The sequence below is a fragment of the Macadamia integrifolia genome, chromosome 5 (genome assembly GCF_013358625.1).
Source record: "Macadamia integrifolia cultivar HAES 741 chromosome 5, SCU_Mint_v3, whole genome shotgun sequence".
NCBI classification, from domain to species: Eukaryota; Viridiplantae; Streptophyta; class Magnoliopsida; order Proteales; family Proteaceae; genus Macadamia; species Macadamia integrifolia.
In genome coordinates this window covers 49,907-63,549 of record NC_056561.1, presented here as the reverse complement: position 1 = coordinate 63,549, position 13,643 = coordinate 49,907, and the positions used below count along the sequence as shown (strand labels likewise).

The window sequence follows — 13,643 nt, the reverse complement described above, 5'->3', positions numbered from 1 at the left end:
GGGGGGGGGGGGGGGGGGGGGGGGGTTTGGGTCTGGCCGTGTGGGTGTGGGGTGGTACTCAAACTCTAGATATGCTATGATGATGGTTGCTGGCTACACCTTAATCAACTGAACTAGCAACCATGTGAGTACCATTTTTTTTTTTTCGAGAGATGCATATGAGTATTTAATGAAAGTAGCTCATAGCAATTTGTATCACGTGGATTGTACAATAATTAGCCCATGACGTTGTTTTAGAGTCATTTAACTATACAAGGGACCCACAAAGGTTTAGATGCTATCAAGGCAACTTGATTCACTGGTCAAGTCCTTGAAGCACTCTTTTAAGGGAGAAATGGCAATCACCAAGGCAAGCCCTTGATCCCCAAGAAAAAAATATTTAGGTCCCGTGTCCTTTTAGAATAAATTTACGTGGAAAGTATCGATTTCACTAAGGGTGTCAATTTAGGATTAAAGTTGAGAATTAGATTAGAATTTAACCAATTTCACTCATTAAGTTATTTATCTGGTTTTGTATATAAATTTTGGATTTAATTTTTTTCGCTAAAAGGTCATTTATATTAAAAATAGAAAAGAAAAAAAAAAATGGATGCAAAATTGAGAAGTAGAAGCTATACAGGAAGGTGATTAGCAAGGCCTCCAAGAATACCAACAGATGGCTGCACCTTTTTCCTTCACCTTCGGCATTGCCATCAGCAGTGGAGAAGGTTACCCATAAATGGAAAATACAAAAACATCATATGCAATGGAAACGAGGTCTCTGTTGAGCATCCACCCCAACTCCTCATAGATTTTCGCTGGGAAAAGAAGCATAATTGAGGAGGCCCCATTTTTTGTAGCCAATTTTGCCAAGTAGTCTACTATTGGATTAGCTTCTCTAAAACAATGCGTGAGCTTCCATTGGATGAAAGCTAATAAATACTGCATACAAACCAGTCTTGCATTATACACTACGGAATTGAAGAATTATACACTGCCACCGTCACTGCTATTGAATCACTTTTCACCCAAAAGTTATTGATTCCCAAATCTCTAACCATCTTCAACCCTTTCACCAAAGCCATAAATTCAGCCTCATAATTTGATTTAATTTCGAGAAAGGAACTAAAAGAAGAAATCACCTTTGCTTCTTCATCCCTTATCACACTCCCTGCCCTGATCTTCCTGCATTCCCTAGCGATCATCCGTCCATATTTAGTTTAAACCAAGATGGTTGAGAAGCACACCAGAAAACTTCTGAAAAATACTGACCTTGGCGAGGAACAATTAATAGAGATTCCAATACGCATAGAACACAAAAGAGCACCTAAAGAAGAATTTGTATGAAGCGATGGGATTTGAAATCTAAAAGCGGTCAAAATCCGTTTCAAAATCAGATCTTCACGTAGCTCAACACTCTCGAACCACCTCGCATTTCTTTGTTGCCACAAGAAAAAGGGCACCAGAACGCTACCAGCTAGTCGCACCTCCTCAAGGGGAGCTTCTTTTGCCTTGCTCTTCCACCAAACCAAAAGATCATGATATGACCTTTGACTCTGGCAAGCTATAAAGGGAACAAGTTGCTTCTGGGATAGATCTCCCACCAGAATCACCAACCTTTTCCCCCCCTTACATGAAATGCCCTCTCCATCCCTCTTGTTTCAAAAAACTATTTCGTTGTTCCTCATTGGTGAAATCTCCTATGGCTCTTGATTAGAGAACTCTCTCTTAAAGAATTATTTATGAAAAAAAACGTATTAATGAATAATTAAGTGCTTTTAATTTTCAAATGCCTATATTACATGGATAATAGTTAGGTATAGAGCTTTAATAAACATTTGTTAAGTTCGTCTTGAATTATTGACCCGCTGCGACATATTTTGGTGGCGATTGAAGTTTTATGAGATCTATGATGAAAGTAGAGGTGTTGGACCACACTCCTAGATCTTCATGGCACCTCCTCCACCATAGTGTGAGTTGGGAGCAGCTCCGAAAAGCTAGGCCTACTTAAAAATTGGAAATTCGCTTTTCAACGTCAACACCACAAAAAAAGTACAGTATGCTTGCCCACTTATCTGATCATCAGCCATGGGAAACCATACTACCCATAATGTGAGGATACAAGTAACGGTAATATATTTCTATATAGCAACATAATAAGGCTTGTTTTATAGCAGAGCATCACATAGCAGAAGAGATGGGAAGCATTCCAGAGATATCCTTGGGTTCCACAGACCCTGGCATTCCCTCCCTTGGAATGGGCACAGCAGAGTATCCCTTCAATGCTTCTGAAACTATGAAGTCAGCCATTCTCAAAGCAATCAAACTCGGTTACAGGCGCTTCGACTCAGCTGCTCCATATAAGTCAGAGCAGCCTCTTGGAGAAACCATCAACGAAGCCCAAAGCTTGGGCTTCATCAAATCCAGAGATGAGCTTTTCATCACTTCCAAACCATGGTGCAGTAATACTCACCATGAAAAGCTGAGAGAAGGTTATATATGTATTGTTTGTTTCTATAAGGTGGCGATGAACCAAGTTTGGCAGCAGAAGAAGCTGAGAGAGTTCTGTAAGGAAAAGGGCATGCATATTACTGCTTACTTTGGGGCACTGACAGAGTTATGGGTATGTGAGGTTCTAAAAGAGATTGCGGACCAAGAGGAAAACTGTTGCTCGGGTGATATCTTACTGTCCTTCACTGATTTTTCTATATAATTGAACTTTCAACGTCATGGGTTGGATTTTTTCACCGATAATCTATATTTAAACAACGCGTTAGGGTCATAAGTTTTGACCATTGATCGTATGTGACATAATCTGAATCGTATATTCTTTTCAACTTATTACTTGTTATTCCCGTTTACCTTCCCAATTGGGTTTTAGGTACTTATGCTTCACCCTCGTCTTCTGTTAACAGGATGAGAAACTAGTTGAAACCCCTTTTCCACCGGCACTACCTGATACCATCGCATTACTCTGGCCACTATCCTCTGCCCAACGCCACCGGTGTCGTCGGCGCTTCTCCCCTTTGCCACCACTTCTCTCTTCCTCTTCCTCTTCCTTCTCCATAGTGCCATTCCTGTTGTCGGGTGGCTTCCATGGCCAAATCAACAAACAAATACCGTAGCCAACACCATAGCTAACCTCGAGTTCGGTGGCTCCAAGAAGTACGAGGGCTCCTCCGAGTTCGTTCACCTCAGGTACCATATGGGACCCATCCTCCTATCTGGTATGACTGGTGGCAGAATTCCCAAAAGCGCATCATCCATGGCTTCCTCAACTCCATCTCCTCTGTCCATTCCAACCATCCTTCCGTTGCCGGCTGGTGAAAAATGGTCCGGCTCTACATTGACCAGAGGATTAAGAGAGATGTGAAACAAAAGTTTTCGTACAAAACAGGGAATCAGATGTAGAAGCAAAATGCCCTAATAGAGGCATGAGGGCAATCGACGGCTTAAATTAATTATCAAAAGATCAATGGTATAAATTACATGTGGTGTTTATATGAAGCAGACGCTTAAGCGCTGCCACCACTCACCCTAAAATTAAAGGATTGACTCTCGTGTTTCACATTTGTGTCTCAAAGGTACCCCTTTTCATTCCCCCTTTTCTTGTAGTGGTTCAAGAATCGTTTGTAGGTGTAGTTAAAGTCATTGGGCAGTTTAGTTCCCCCACAAAAAAAGGACAAATTAAGCATTACGTAACTTTAATCAGTTAATAATAATAATCTCAGACTGGTGGGATTATCATATTATTCTAATATGATATGGCTTCCCCGGGTTATTATCGTTCATTTTCAGATTTGGTCAGAGCGAAACAGAAGGAGATTTAATAATAATCTCAAACCGGTGGGATTGATGGAGCAAGATATTTTGAGGGATCTCAATGACTATGTATCTGGTTCCTTCCCAAATAAAGTCATTGGGTGATCTTCTCCTTTCCAAAAAGCTTAAAGTATCTTATTCGAGAACTATTTTGGAATGCTCTAGTAGATGAATTTATTAAGTTGAATATTGATGGGTGTTCTCTTAGAAACCTAGGACGTTCGGGAGCTAGTGGCATCTTTAGAGGAGAAGGGGAAATAGCTTAGGGTGCTTTGTTATTTATGAAGGAGTTGGATCAAACTTTTTGGCGGAATTTGTAGGATTTTTTTATGGCATCAGGTTTGCTTCTAGAAAAAGGTTTGCCAAGTTATGGATTGTATGTGATTCACAATCAGTGGTGACCTGCATAAAAATCAGAAAATTCCATGGAGCTTTCAGCGATCATGGCTATTTTTCAAAAGCTATTTGGACAACACTCTTTGGGAGTCATCTCATTACTGTAGAGAAACAAACATAGTTGCAGACAAGTTAGCAAAACATGCCTTTGCTACTCGTACTTCATCAATCTCGGAAGGTGTTCCTAACTTTATAGTCTCTGATCTAGATTGGGACTGTCTTCAAAGAGCAAGGTTCCCATTTTTGTAATTATCTTCTTTTGCTTTGAGTTTTTACTCTGCTAATGGCCATGTCAAAGGTGAAGCAAGGACTTGAAGAGTTCATTTGTATTCTCCCATTTTATTTATTTAGGGAAAATGTTGGGTATGCCGCCGATATCAAGTATGCTAGCACCATTGTGTCTATCTCTCTCTTCCCTTTTTCTGAAATGACCCTCATATCCTTCCTGAATGATATTCCATCATGTGTTCCTATTGGTGTTATCCGCTAGCATACTTGATATCGGCGGCATATCTATCCCTCTCCCATTTATTTATTAACATACACTTGCTGATCTTTAGCAAAACAGTTAATCTGCTAGTTCACTACTTCAGTCCAGTTTTTCTAGGTTATATCCCGATTAAGGGTGTCAATCGTTTTGATTTCGGTTATTTGATTCAATTTTGGATCAGTTTGCACTTTGACAAGGTGAAATTAAAGAAATGAATAAGTTAAAATCAAAACTGTTTTACATTTGTTCCAATTTTATTGGTTTTTATTTGGTTTTCATTATCTGGTTTACATGTGATTTGTAGTGCCGGTTCACATTCGGTTTCACCTATACACCCTTTAATTCTATTTATACTAATTCATGTATCGATATATTACAGACAGTGTGAATTGTGAGGCTACTTTTGCATTCAGTAGTCCCCATTAAGTTGGGAAAATGCTGATTATGTTGTTCTTATTGTTGACTTTGATGTGGCTTCATATTCCATAATAAATCAGGGATTTTGGAAAATAATTCTTATGATCATTGGTGATGTGATCACTTTATATATAGTGTTTAGCATTGTGCTTTGTGGCTGGCTTCTGGTTGTTGATAAATAAGTGATTGCTTTGGAATGATCACTATTTACATTATGTATTTTCTCTATCTTTGCTATATATGTTGGGGGAAATTACAAGACCTTGGAAAATTGTAAAACCATGAAATAAGAAAGAAATTTGGGATAAACTCTACCAAGCTCTCTCATGATCGTAAGATGCTTCTCTCTCTCTCTCTCTCTCTTTTAATATGGATTTTCTTAAGATGCATTGCCATTTTATCTTGCTAGTGCCATTGATTATAATTAGAAACTTAAGAATAAAGTAGAAAGAATCTTTTGTAGTTTGAAATCTTTCGATTAAAAAAAAATATAAATTAAACTAGCTTACTAATGTATGGTATAGGTTTGCTTGAGATGAGTGTACAAGCAGGGGGTGAGCATAGTTGTGAAGAACTTTAACAGGGAAAGGTTGAAGGAGAATTTTGAATGGATGCTAAGCCAAGAGGAGGACTTACAGAAGATTGATGACATTTCACAACAAAGAGGGTTTCTTGTGGGTGAATTTATCTCAGAAGAAGGCCCACTGATGAGTTTTGGGATGAGGAGATATAATAAATAGGGTTGATCATGGCTTTGCAATAGATGCATCTCTAATGTTGTTTGCAAGCATATTTTGAGTCTTGTAATTTTCAATTTGTTCTTTGGGAGAATAATAACTAAGCTGACTCTCTCGCAATGAGGGCCCTATTATTGTCGTGTCCAATAATTTGGCCCATTTTCAATTTATGGATTTAGGCTAAGTGTTGTTCCTCATCTATGGGTTCATATTGTCACTTTGAATAAAATGGCATATGTGTGGGATATGTTGGCTGATGTGGCTCTTTTTATATTGCAATAAAGCTTTAAAATGGCACATACTAAGTGAGAACTGTAACTCCTACATAAATGAAATTTATTAGGAATTATCCCCTATTAAGTGAGAATGAGAGTTGTAATCCCATTTCCTTGATGGAAGTAATTAGAGTTATTATGTTTGTATAACTACAAAATAAGGCTAAAGAGTTGGGTGTGGATCGTTTATGGATTGAAGCGGATTCGACTCAAAACATTCCTTGGTTTGTTGCTTAAAATTGGTTTTGTTTTCAACCGTACATGGGTTCTATCACACGAAAAATATCCCAAAACAAATCCGATTGCGGATTTCTTGATAAAGGAAGTGGCAAAAACTAGTACCTCTTTTGTAATGGTTGATTTTCATGCACAAGTAAATGCAGAGTCAGATTTGAATGTTACCTCCAGGTTTATTTAGAGAGTGGTAGTGAACCCTTGCTTGTTTTTTATTTTGGTGGAAGAATCCTTGCAGATGGCAATGCCAAAAGTGGGGTCTCTCTATTCTTTTGTTTTTTGTTTTTTTTCCCCAGTGTACACTCATTCCGCATTTTCTTTGTGAAAAATTAATTGATTACACATTTGGATATTTCTCTGCAACCACCACCCTCAACCCTCTTGCAACCCACATCGCTCCTCTGCATCTGCCAGACTCCGCCTGTCCCTACCTCCTATTATTGTCAGAAATTAGCGCTGCCCATCACCAGCAACACTCACCGCTGCCCTGTCTCTCTTCCGCTCACAATCTCCAAATCCCTAAACCCTTCTATGAAAAAATCACAAAACTACTCTCACATTTCTCTCTTGCTTTTCCGTTGTGGATGCATCGGTTGGGCGCAGATGGCTTGCGAGCCAACATGAATCGCTTATTTCCCTTTATATTCCACTCGTGTCGTGCTCCAATTCGAGTCATCTCCTCCCCAAATCAGTCCCCAAATCAACCGTGATGAAACCTTCTTGTCTTCTGTCATTGATGCAGTCACGTTCCGGGCCTGGACAACAGGCTATTGACACGTCCAATGCTCACAAGCGATATTACAAGGGCGACTACTTCAAGACAAGGCCCTTCGACCCTTACAATGTATACACCAGCCCCAACGAAGCTATCCTCTGCTTTGATTCTTTCCGGAGCATGTACACTCAGATGCTATGTGGCATCTATCAAAAAAAAAAAAAAAAAAAAAAAAAAAGGGTTACATGAAATTGATATTTCTATCTGAAAGAGTTTTTAACTAATGCTCCTTACCAATCCATTGATACGTGAAGACACCCATGGATCATTCTTAATCGACTGAGAACAGCCTTCAACTACCCTTAAATAAGTTAGGTTAAAGTTTCTATTCCAATTCATTATTAGGGTGGCATTATTAGAAACAACAACGAAAATGTTTTGACAGTTTTTTCTCATTTTTATGGGAATATATAAATTTGATGGCGAAGATAAGAACCTTTAGAGATGGCTTGGTTTTGTATAAGGATTTGAGTCTCATTGACTTTAATATTAACTTTCATTCCTCACTGTACCTTGTGGAGCTGATGTTATTAGTTTCAAGAAGTAATCAATCTCTATGATTCTTTGAGAGCTAATGCACAATGGATTGGTTAGCCTACTTTGTATGTGATTCTACTATAAATTCGATTCTCCATGATGATAAAGAATGTAATATTTCATTTTATGGATGATTTTCATATGAATTTTGTGAGTGATTGAGTGATTTGTATCTCATGAGTTGGGATAAAACGGGTTATATCCCCTTTTGTTTTTAAATATTATGTTTTTCTTATTAAATAACTAATATTCAGGTTAAAAAAAAAAATACTACCATTAAACAAATCATTTTTTTGTAGGGGAGGACCCAGGCATTACCATTCTTGATTAAAGATCCATTCTTAGTCATTGTAAAAGAATCAAAGAGATCAAGATGTGGAGGCAGATGAGGATGACATCTCCTCCTCGAAATCCTAGAGATTATTTCAGTCCTCCCAGAATTTATAATTTTTGTACAAACTTAAGAGTGCGCTTAGGGCTTTTGGGGTGTATGCAATATCTTTTGATGGGAGTGGGCAAGGTTTTTAGAAACAGGCTTTTGGTCAGTCTGATTTGATCCGATCCAGCCGATTCCCAGTCATTTTTGGGATAGAAATTGAGTTGGCCGAAATAATTAAAAATAAAAAATTATTTAAAAATTCTGGAAAAAAAGTTTTGAACAACATAAACGTGTGAATAAAGAAAAAGAAAAACACAATATCGGTCATTTAAAATTAATAATTTTTACTCAAAGTGCATTTGTTATGTATAAAAGCCATAAATATAATATTTAGAGAAAAAAAATATCCTTCTAAATATTGTATATTTTATGGGTAAGAGAATGCTACCTCATTGCGTAGGTACATGTAGTGCTTGCGACCAATGAGAGGACGTATGAGCATCTTTAGTGCGAGGACAAGGTAATCTTACCGCTATATCTAGGTGTAGATACATTCGATCCGATAGTTTATTTTTTCTTTCTATTTTTATATAAAAATAAAAAACCAACGTAATTATCCCATTTATATTTTTTAGTATAAATTTATAAAATTATAATTGAACTTTAAAGTCATCATATGGTTTCAAAGCTTTGAGATGGCACCAGATGGTTTGTTTTGTCTTGTTTTTTTTTTTGGGTTCGCTCGTCTATCCTAACTGTTATAGTGGGATATTAACTATAACTACAAGAGACGGGGAAGGGGAAGGGAAAGGGGGTGTGTTATGGCATAGAGTGAGGACAGAGGAGTCGAACTCATCACCTCCTAGGAGCCTGCACTTAACTTGCAAGACACCAATCAAATGAGCAAGCAATTGTCTTCTATAATAAGAATTGATTAACCTTAAACCACACTCTCAAGCACCTAATCTCAATGATGATGTGCACTCACATTCTCAAAGCATGAATGCATGGATTACAAATGACAACATGCTCTGATGTGTTTATTATTCACATTTTGCTTTGTAGTTGCCTTTTGTTTACTTATGAATAAGTAATTGTTCTGGTGTATTTACAATTTAAATCAGGTATTTTTCGTATCCTTGTTATGTTTGGGGAAATTATATTGTTTCATAAATGTTGGTGTAGCTACATATTAGGTGAAGGGAAACGGAATATGAAAATAAGAAATAGGGTGAGGGTTCTGTTAGTTTTCTATTTTTTTTTTCCAATTCATATCCGGTACACTGGATAGAGCCTATTGGAAGGCTAGGATTTACGTCACTGATCCCACTTAGCTGAGATCTCCTAACTTGTTAGGCTGTTACCTCTAACATTAAAAAAAAAATTTTTAACGGTTTCTTTTCGGTTAGCACTAGTGGTTTTATCAGTTAAGCAGACCAAACTGAATCAGAAAGAAAATCTATCAAATCAAAACCACCCATTTTGTGTGGTCTAATTCTGTTCGATCGATTGTTCCTTTATTAGTTTGAACTCTCAACTTTATCCTTCATAGAGAGACCCACTAAAAGATTTTATTTTAGCACTATCTAGGGTTTTAAGATCCTTATTAGCTGTACCAAGTTAAGGAGGGATCAGAGGCAGCATGGTTCATGGAATCGGATCAGATCGGTATGGACAAAGGTAACATGGTAAAAAAAATACTATTTTTAATTGAAAACGTAGGGTATTTCCATCTGATCCAGACCAATACATGCTTTTCTGCATCGAGATCGGATCCCAGGAGCGATTCCGATATCTTAAGAGTTCGACCATGAGAGGCATGCAGTGACATGCATAAACCAGAGCTAGAATGATACTTGCCAAACCTTGAACAAATCCCACCTTCAATTGTTCCCTTAAATACGACACTTGATTCCACGTTTACGGACTGTATTAACTTATGTGTTTGGTAAATACAAGAATCATAAACCAGAACCCACCAACCTCACACCTGAAAAAAAAAAGAGGGTGAATTGATAGATGTCTATATAGCCACGTAATAAGGCTTGTTTATGGCAGAACATCACATAGGAGCAGAAGAGATGGGAAGCATTCCAGAGATATCCTTTGGTTCCACGGTCCGTGGCATTCCCTCCCTTGGAATGGACACAGCAGTGTATTCCTTCAATGCTTCTGAAACTATGAAGTCAGCCATTCTCAATGCAATCAAACTCGGTTACAGGCGCTTCGACTCAGCTGCTCCATATAAGTCAGAGCAGCCTCTTGGAGAAACCATCAACGAAGCCCAAAGCTTGGGCTTCATCAAATCCAGAGATGAGCTTTTCATCACTTCCAAACTATGGTGCGGTGATACTCACTAGGGGTGTCAATAGGTCGGGCTGGTCCGGTTTTGATCGAGTTTGAAGGCTTTCAAAGGCTGCACCATGTCTGCCCATTTAACTAATTGGGCTTAGTTATTGAGGGTATGATACGTTTTATATTCGGTCGGTCGGCCTTAGGCTATAATCGGACTACCTTAATCGGGCTTTAGTTGGGTTTTAACCGGGTTACGGACATGTTTAATGTTAAACGGGCTTTAACCAGTTTTTAAACGGGCCCTCTTTAAAATGTGCTCTTATATTTCAGCCCACTCATGCAAGCCTAAAAAAATGACAATAAATTAATAAATGATACCAAATATAACCATTATTTAAAATGTGAACATCTTTTTACTTTTTAGTTTTTACTCTTTAATTTGGGGGGTAAAATAGGTATTCTACAATCATTAAAGGGTCGGGCCATGTCGGTGGATAATATGTTGGTCTCGGTCGGGTGTTATTCAGTCGGCTTGGTCGGGCGCCCGACGGTCCAAGTAGCAGGACTGAGACCAACCGTTTGTAAACGGGCCGGGCTCAAGCCCGACACGATTAACAAACGATCCAAGCTGGGCCGGTCTATAAACGGTCGAAACCGATCGATTTATGAATTTCCCTTTAATAAGGAAGAGCTCCTCCCTGTGGATCTTAAATCTGTTTGGGAATCAATGGAGCAGTGTAAGTAGCTTGGGCTCACCAGATTTATTGGAGTCAGCAACTTCACTTGCAAGAAGCTTGAAGATTTACTTGCTTTGGCCAAGATCCCTCCAGCAGTCAATCAAGTGAGTTTGTTTAAATCTTTTATTGATTTTTTGTTGTGGAAGTTGAAAAGCTGAGAGAAGATAGGTTTGTTTGTTTCTATTAGGTGGAGATGAACCCACTTTAGCAGCACAAGAAGCTGAGCGAGTTCCGTAAGGAAAAGGGAATACATATTACAGCTTACTCACCCTTGGAAGCCAAAGGAACATATTGGGGCACTAACAGAGTCATGGAGTGTGAGGTTCTAAAATAGATTGCAGAGGCAAGAGCAAAGACCGTTGCTCGGGGGATAATCCATATCTTACCGTCCGTCACTGATTTTTATATATAATTTGAACTTTCAACATACTCCGAGGCTTCAAGACCTTTGTGTGAATGAAGTTATACATAAATTTTCTTTCTACCAAAAAAAGAAAAGAAAATTTCAACGTCTTGGATTGGATTTTTCACTGATTTTAATAATTGACCTTTCAACGTCATGGATTGAATTTTTCATTGATTCCATAGTATTTGAACACAGCGTTAGGGTCAAAGGTGGACTCAAATCCCCGGTGAGTGGTGAGTGGTGAGTGGTAGTGACGATCCAATGATTAGAGGGCCTTGGCATGTACCTCTCAATCATTGAATCCTCACTGCCGCTCATTACCTTCGCACAAAGGATTTTAGAAAATAATTCTTGTCCTTGGTGATGTGATCACTTTATATATGGTGTTTAGCATTGTGTTTTGCGGTTGGCTTCTGATTATTGATAAATAAGTGATTGCTGTGGAATGTTCACTACTTACATCATATATTTTCCCTATCCTTGCTATATATGTTGGGAGAAATTACAAGACATTGAAAAATTGTAAAACATGAAATAAGAAATAAATTAGGGACAAACTCTTCCAGGCTCTCTCATGATCCTAAGATGCTTCTCTCTCTCTCTCTCTCTCTCTCTCTCTCTCTCTGTGTTAATATGGATTTTCTTAAAATGTGTTGTCATTTTATCTCGCCAATGCCATTGATTATAATTAGAAACTTAAGAATAAAGTAGAGAGAATCCCATTATGTAGTTTCAAATATTTTCATTAAAAAATATATAAATTAAACTAGCTTACTAATGCATGGTGTAGGTTTGCTTGAGATGGGTGTATGAGCAGGGGGTGAGTGTACTTGTGAAAAGCTTTAAAAAGGAAAGGTTGAAGGAGAATTTTGAGATCGTTGATTGGATGCTAAACAAAGAAGACTTGCAGAAGATTGATGGCATTTCACAACAGAAAGGGTTTCTTGCGGTAGAATTTATCTTAGAAGGCCCTTTTAAGTCCCTTGATGAGTTTTGGGATGGGGAGATATAATAATAGATATGATCATTGCCTTGTAATATATGCTTCTTTAATGTTGTTTATTGCAAGCATATTTTGAGTCTTGCAATTTTCTGTTTGTTCCTCGGGAGGATAACAACTTAGCTTACTCACTCGCAATGAGGATCCTACCATTGTCATGTCCAATAATTTGGCCAATTTCCAATTTGTGGATTTACACTCAGTGTTGTCCATCATCCATGGGTTGTTTATGTTAGTTTGAATAAAATGGCATACGTGTAGGATATGTTGGTTGATGTGGCTCAAATTGTTTCATCAATGTAGCTCTTTTATATTGCAATAAAGGTTTAATAATGGCACATACAAAGTGTGAATTGTAATTCCAACATAAGTGAAATTAAATAGGCATTGTCCCCCTATTAAGTGAGAATGAGAGTTGTAATCCCATTTTCTTAAAGTTAAAGAGCTGGGTGTGGATCGTTTATAGATTGAACTAGATTCGACTCAAAATATTTCCCGATTGTTGCTTAAAATTGGTTTTTGCTTCGTCCTTACATGGGTTATATTGTAAGGAAAATATCCCATTGTTTTAGGAAGCAAATTTGATTACAGATTTCTTGATAAAGGAAGTGGCAAAAACTTGTACCTCTCTTGTAATGGTTGATTTTCATACACAAGTAAATGAAGAGTTAGCTTTGGATGCTATTGCTAGCTCCAAGTTTTTCAGATATTTAGGTAAAATTACTCGATTAATGTTTGAGTTTACAAATTACCCAAAATTTTAACTTCATTAAACCGAGGATTTATTTTGCCATATTTACCCCCAAGAATCTATTCGGCATTTTGTTTGGGGAAAATTACTTGATTACACACTATTGGATTTTTCATTACCAAATTATCCGATTACTGTATGAGTTTACAAAATTACCCAAAATTTAATCGAAGATTTATTTTACCATTTTTACCCACAACAACCCACCCTCCATCTCCCTCTTCTTTGCAGCCACCACGTCCAACCCTTCTCCGATTACCCTTCTCTGCAACTACCAGCCCCAACCCTCTTGCAACCCACATCGCTCCTCTGCATCCGCCAGACTCCGCCTCACCCTACCTCCTATTACTGTTAGAAATTAGCGCTGCTCATCACCAGCAACACTCACCGCTGCCCTGTCTCTCTTCCTTCCC

General features: G+C 38.1%; 1 protein-coding gene and 1 long non-coding RNA gene across 2 annotated transcripts; both read left to right on the top strand.

The window, feature by feature from the left end:
* Positions 1-2,141: 2,141 nt before the first annotated feature.
* Positions 2,142-3,412, top strand: LOC122080318 (D-galacturonate reductase-like). Its single transcript, XM_042647268.1, has one exon. It carries the CDS (start codon positions 2,177-2,179, stop codon positions 2,690-2,692), a length of 516 nt encoding a protein of 171 aa, XP_042503202.1. The 5' UTR covers positions 2,142-2,176; the 3' UTR covers positions 2,693-3,412.
* A 7,466-nt stretch (positions 3,413-10,878) lies between these two features.
* LOC122080319 lies at positions 10,879-12,885 on the top strand. Its single transcript, XR_006140669.1, has 2 exons — positions 10,879-11,177; positions 11,261-12,885. It is a non-coding gene; the product is annotated as an uncharacterized LOC122080319 (long non-coding RNA).
* Positions 12,886-13,643: the final 758 nt, after the last annotated feature.

Bases quoted from the DNA above. Each gene is read 5' to 3' on its own strand.
- LOC122080318 (XM_042647268.1), top strand. From the start codon at position 2,177: ATGGGAAGCATTCCAGAGATATCCTTGGGTTCCACAGACCCTGGCATT.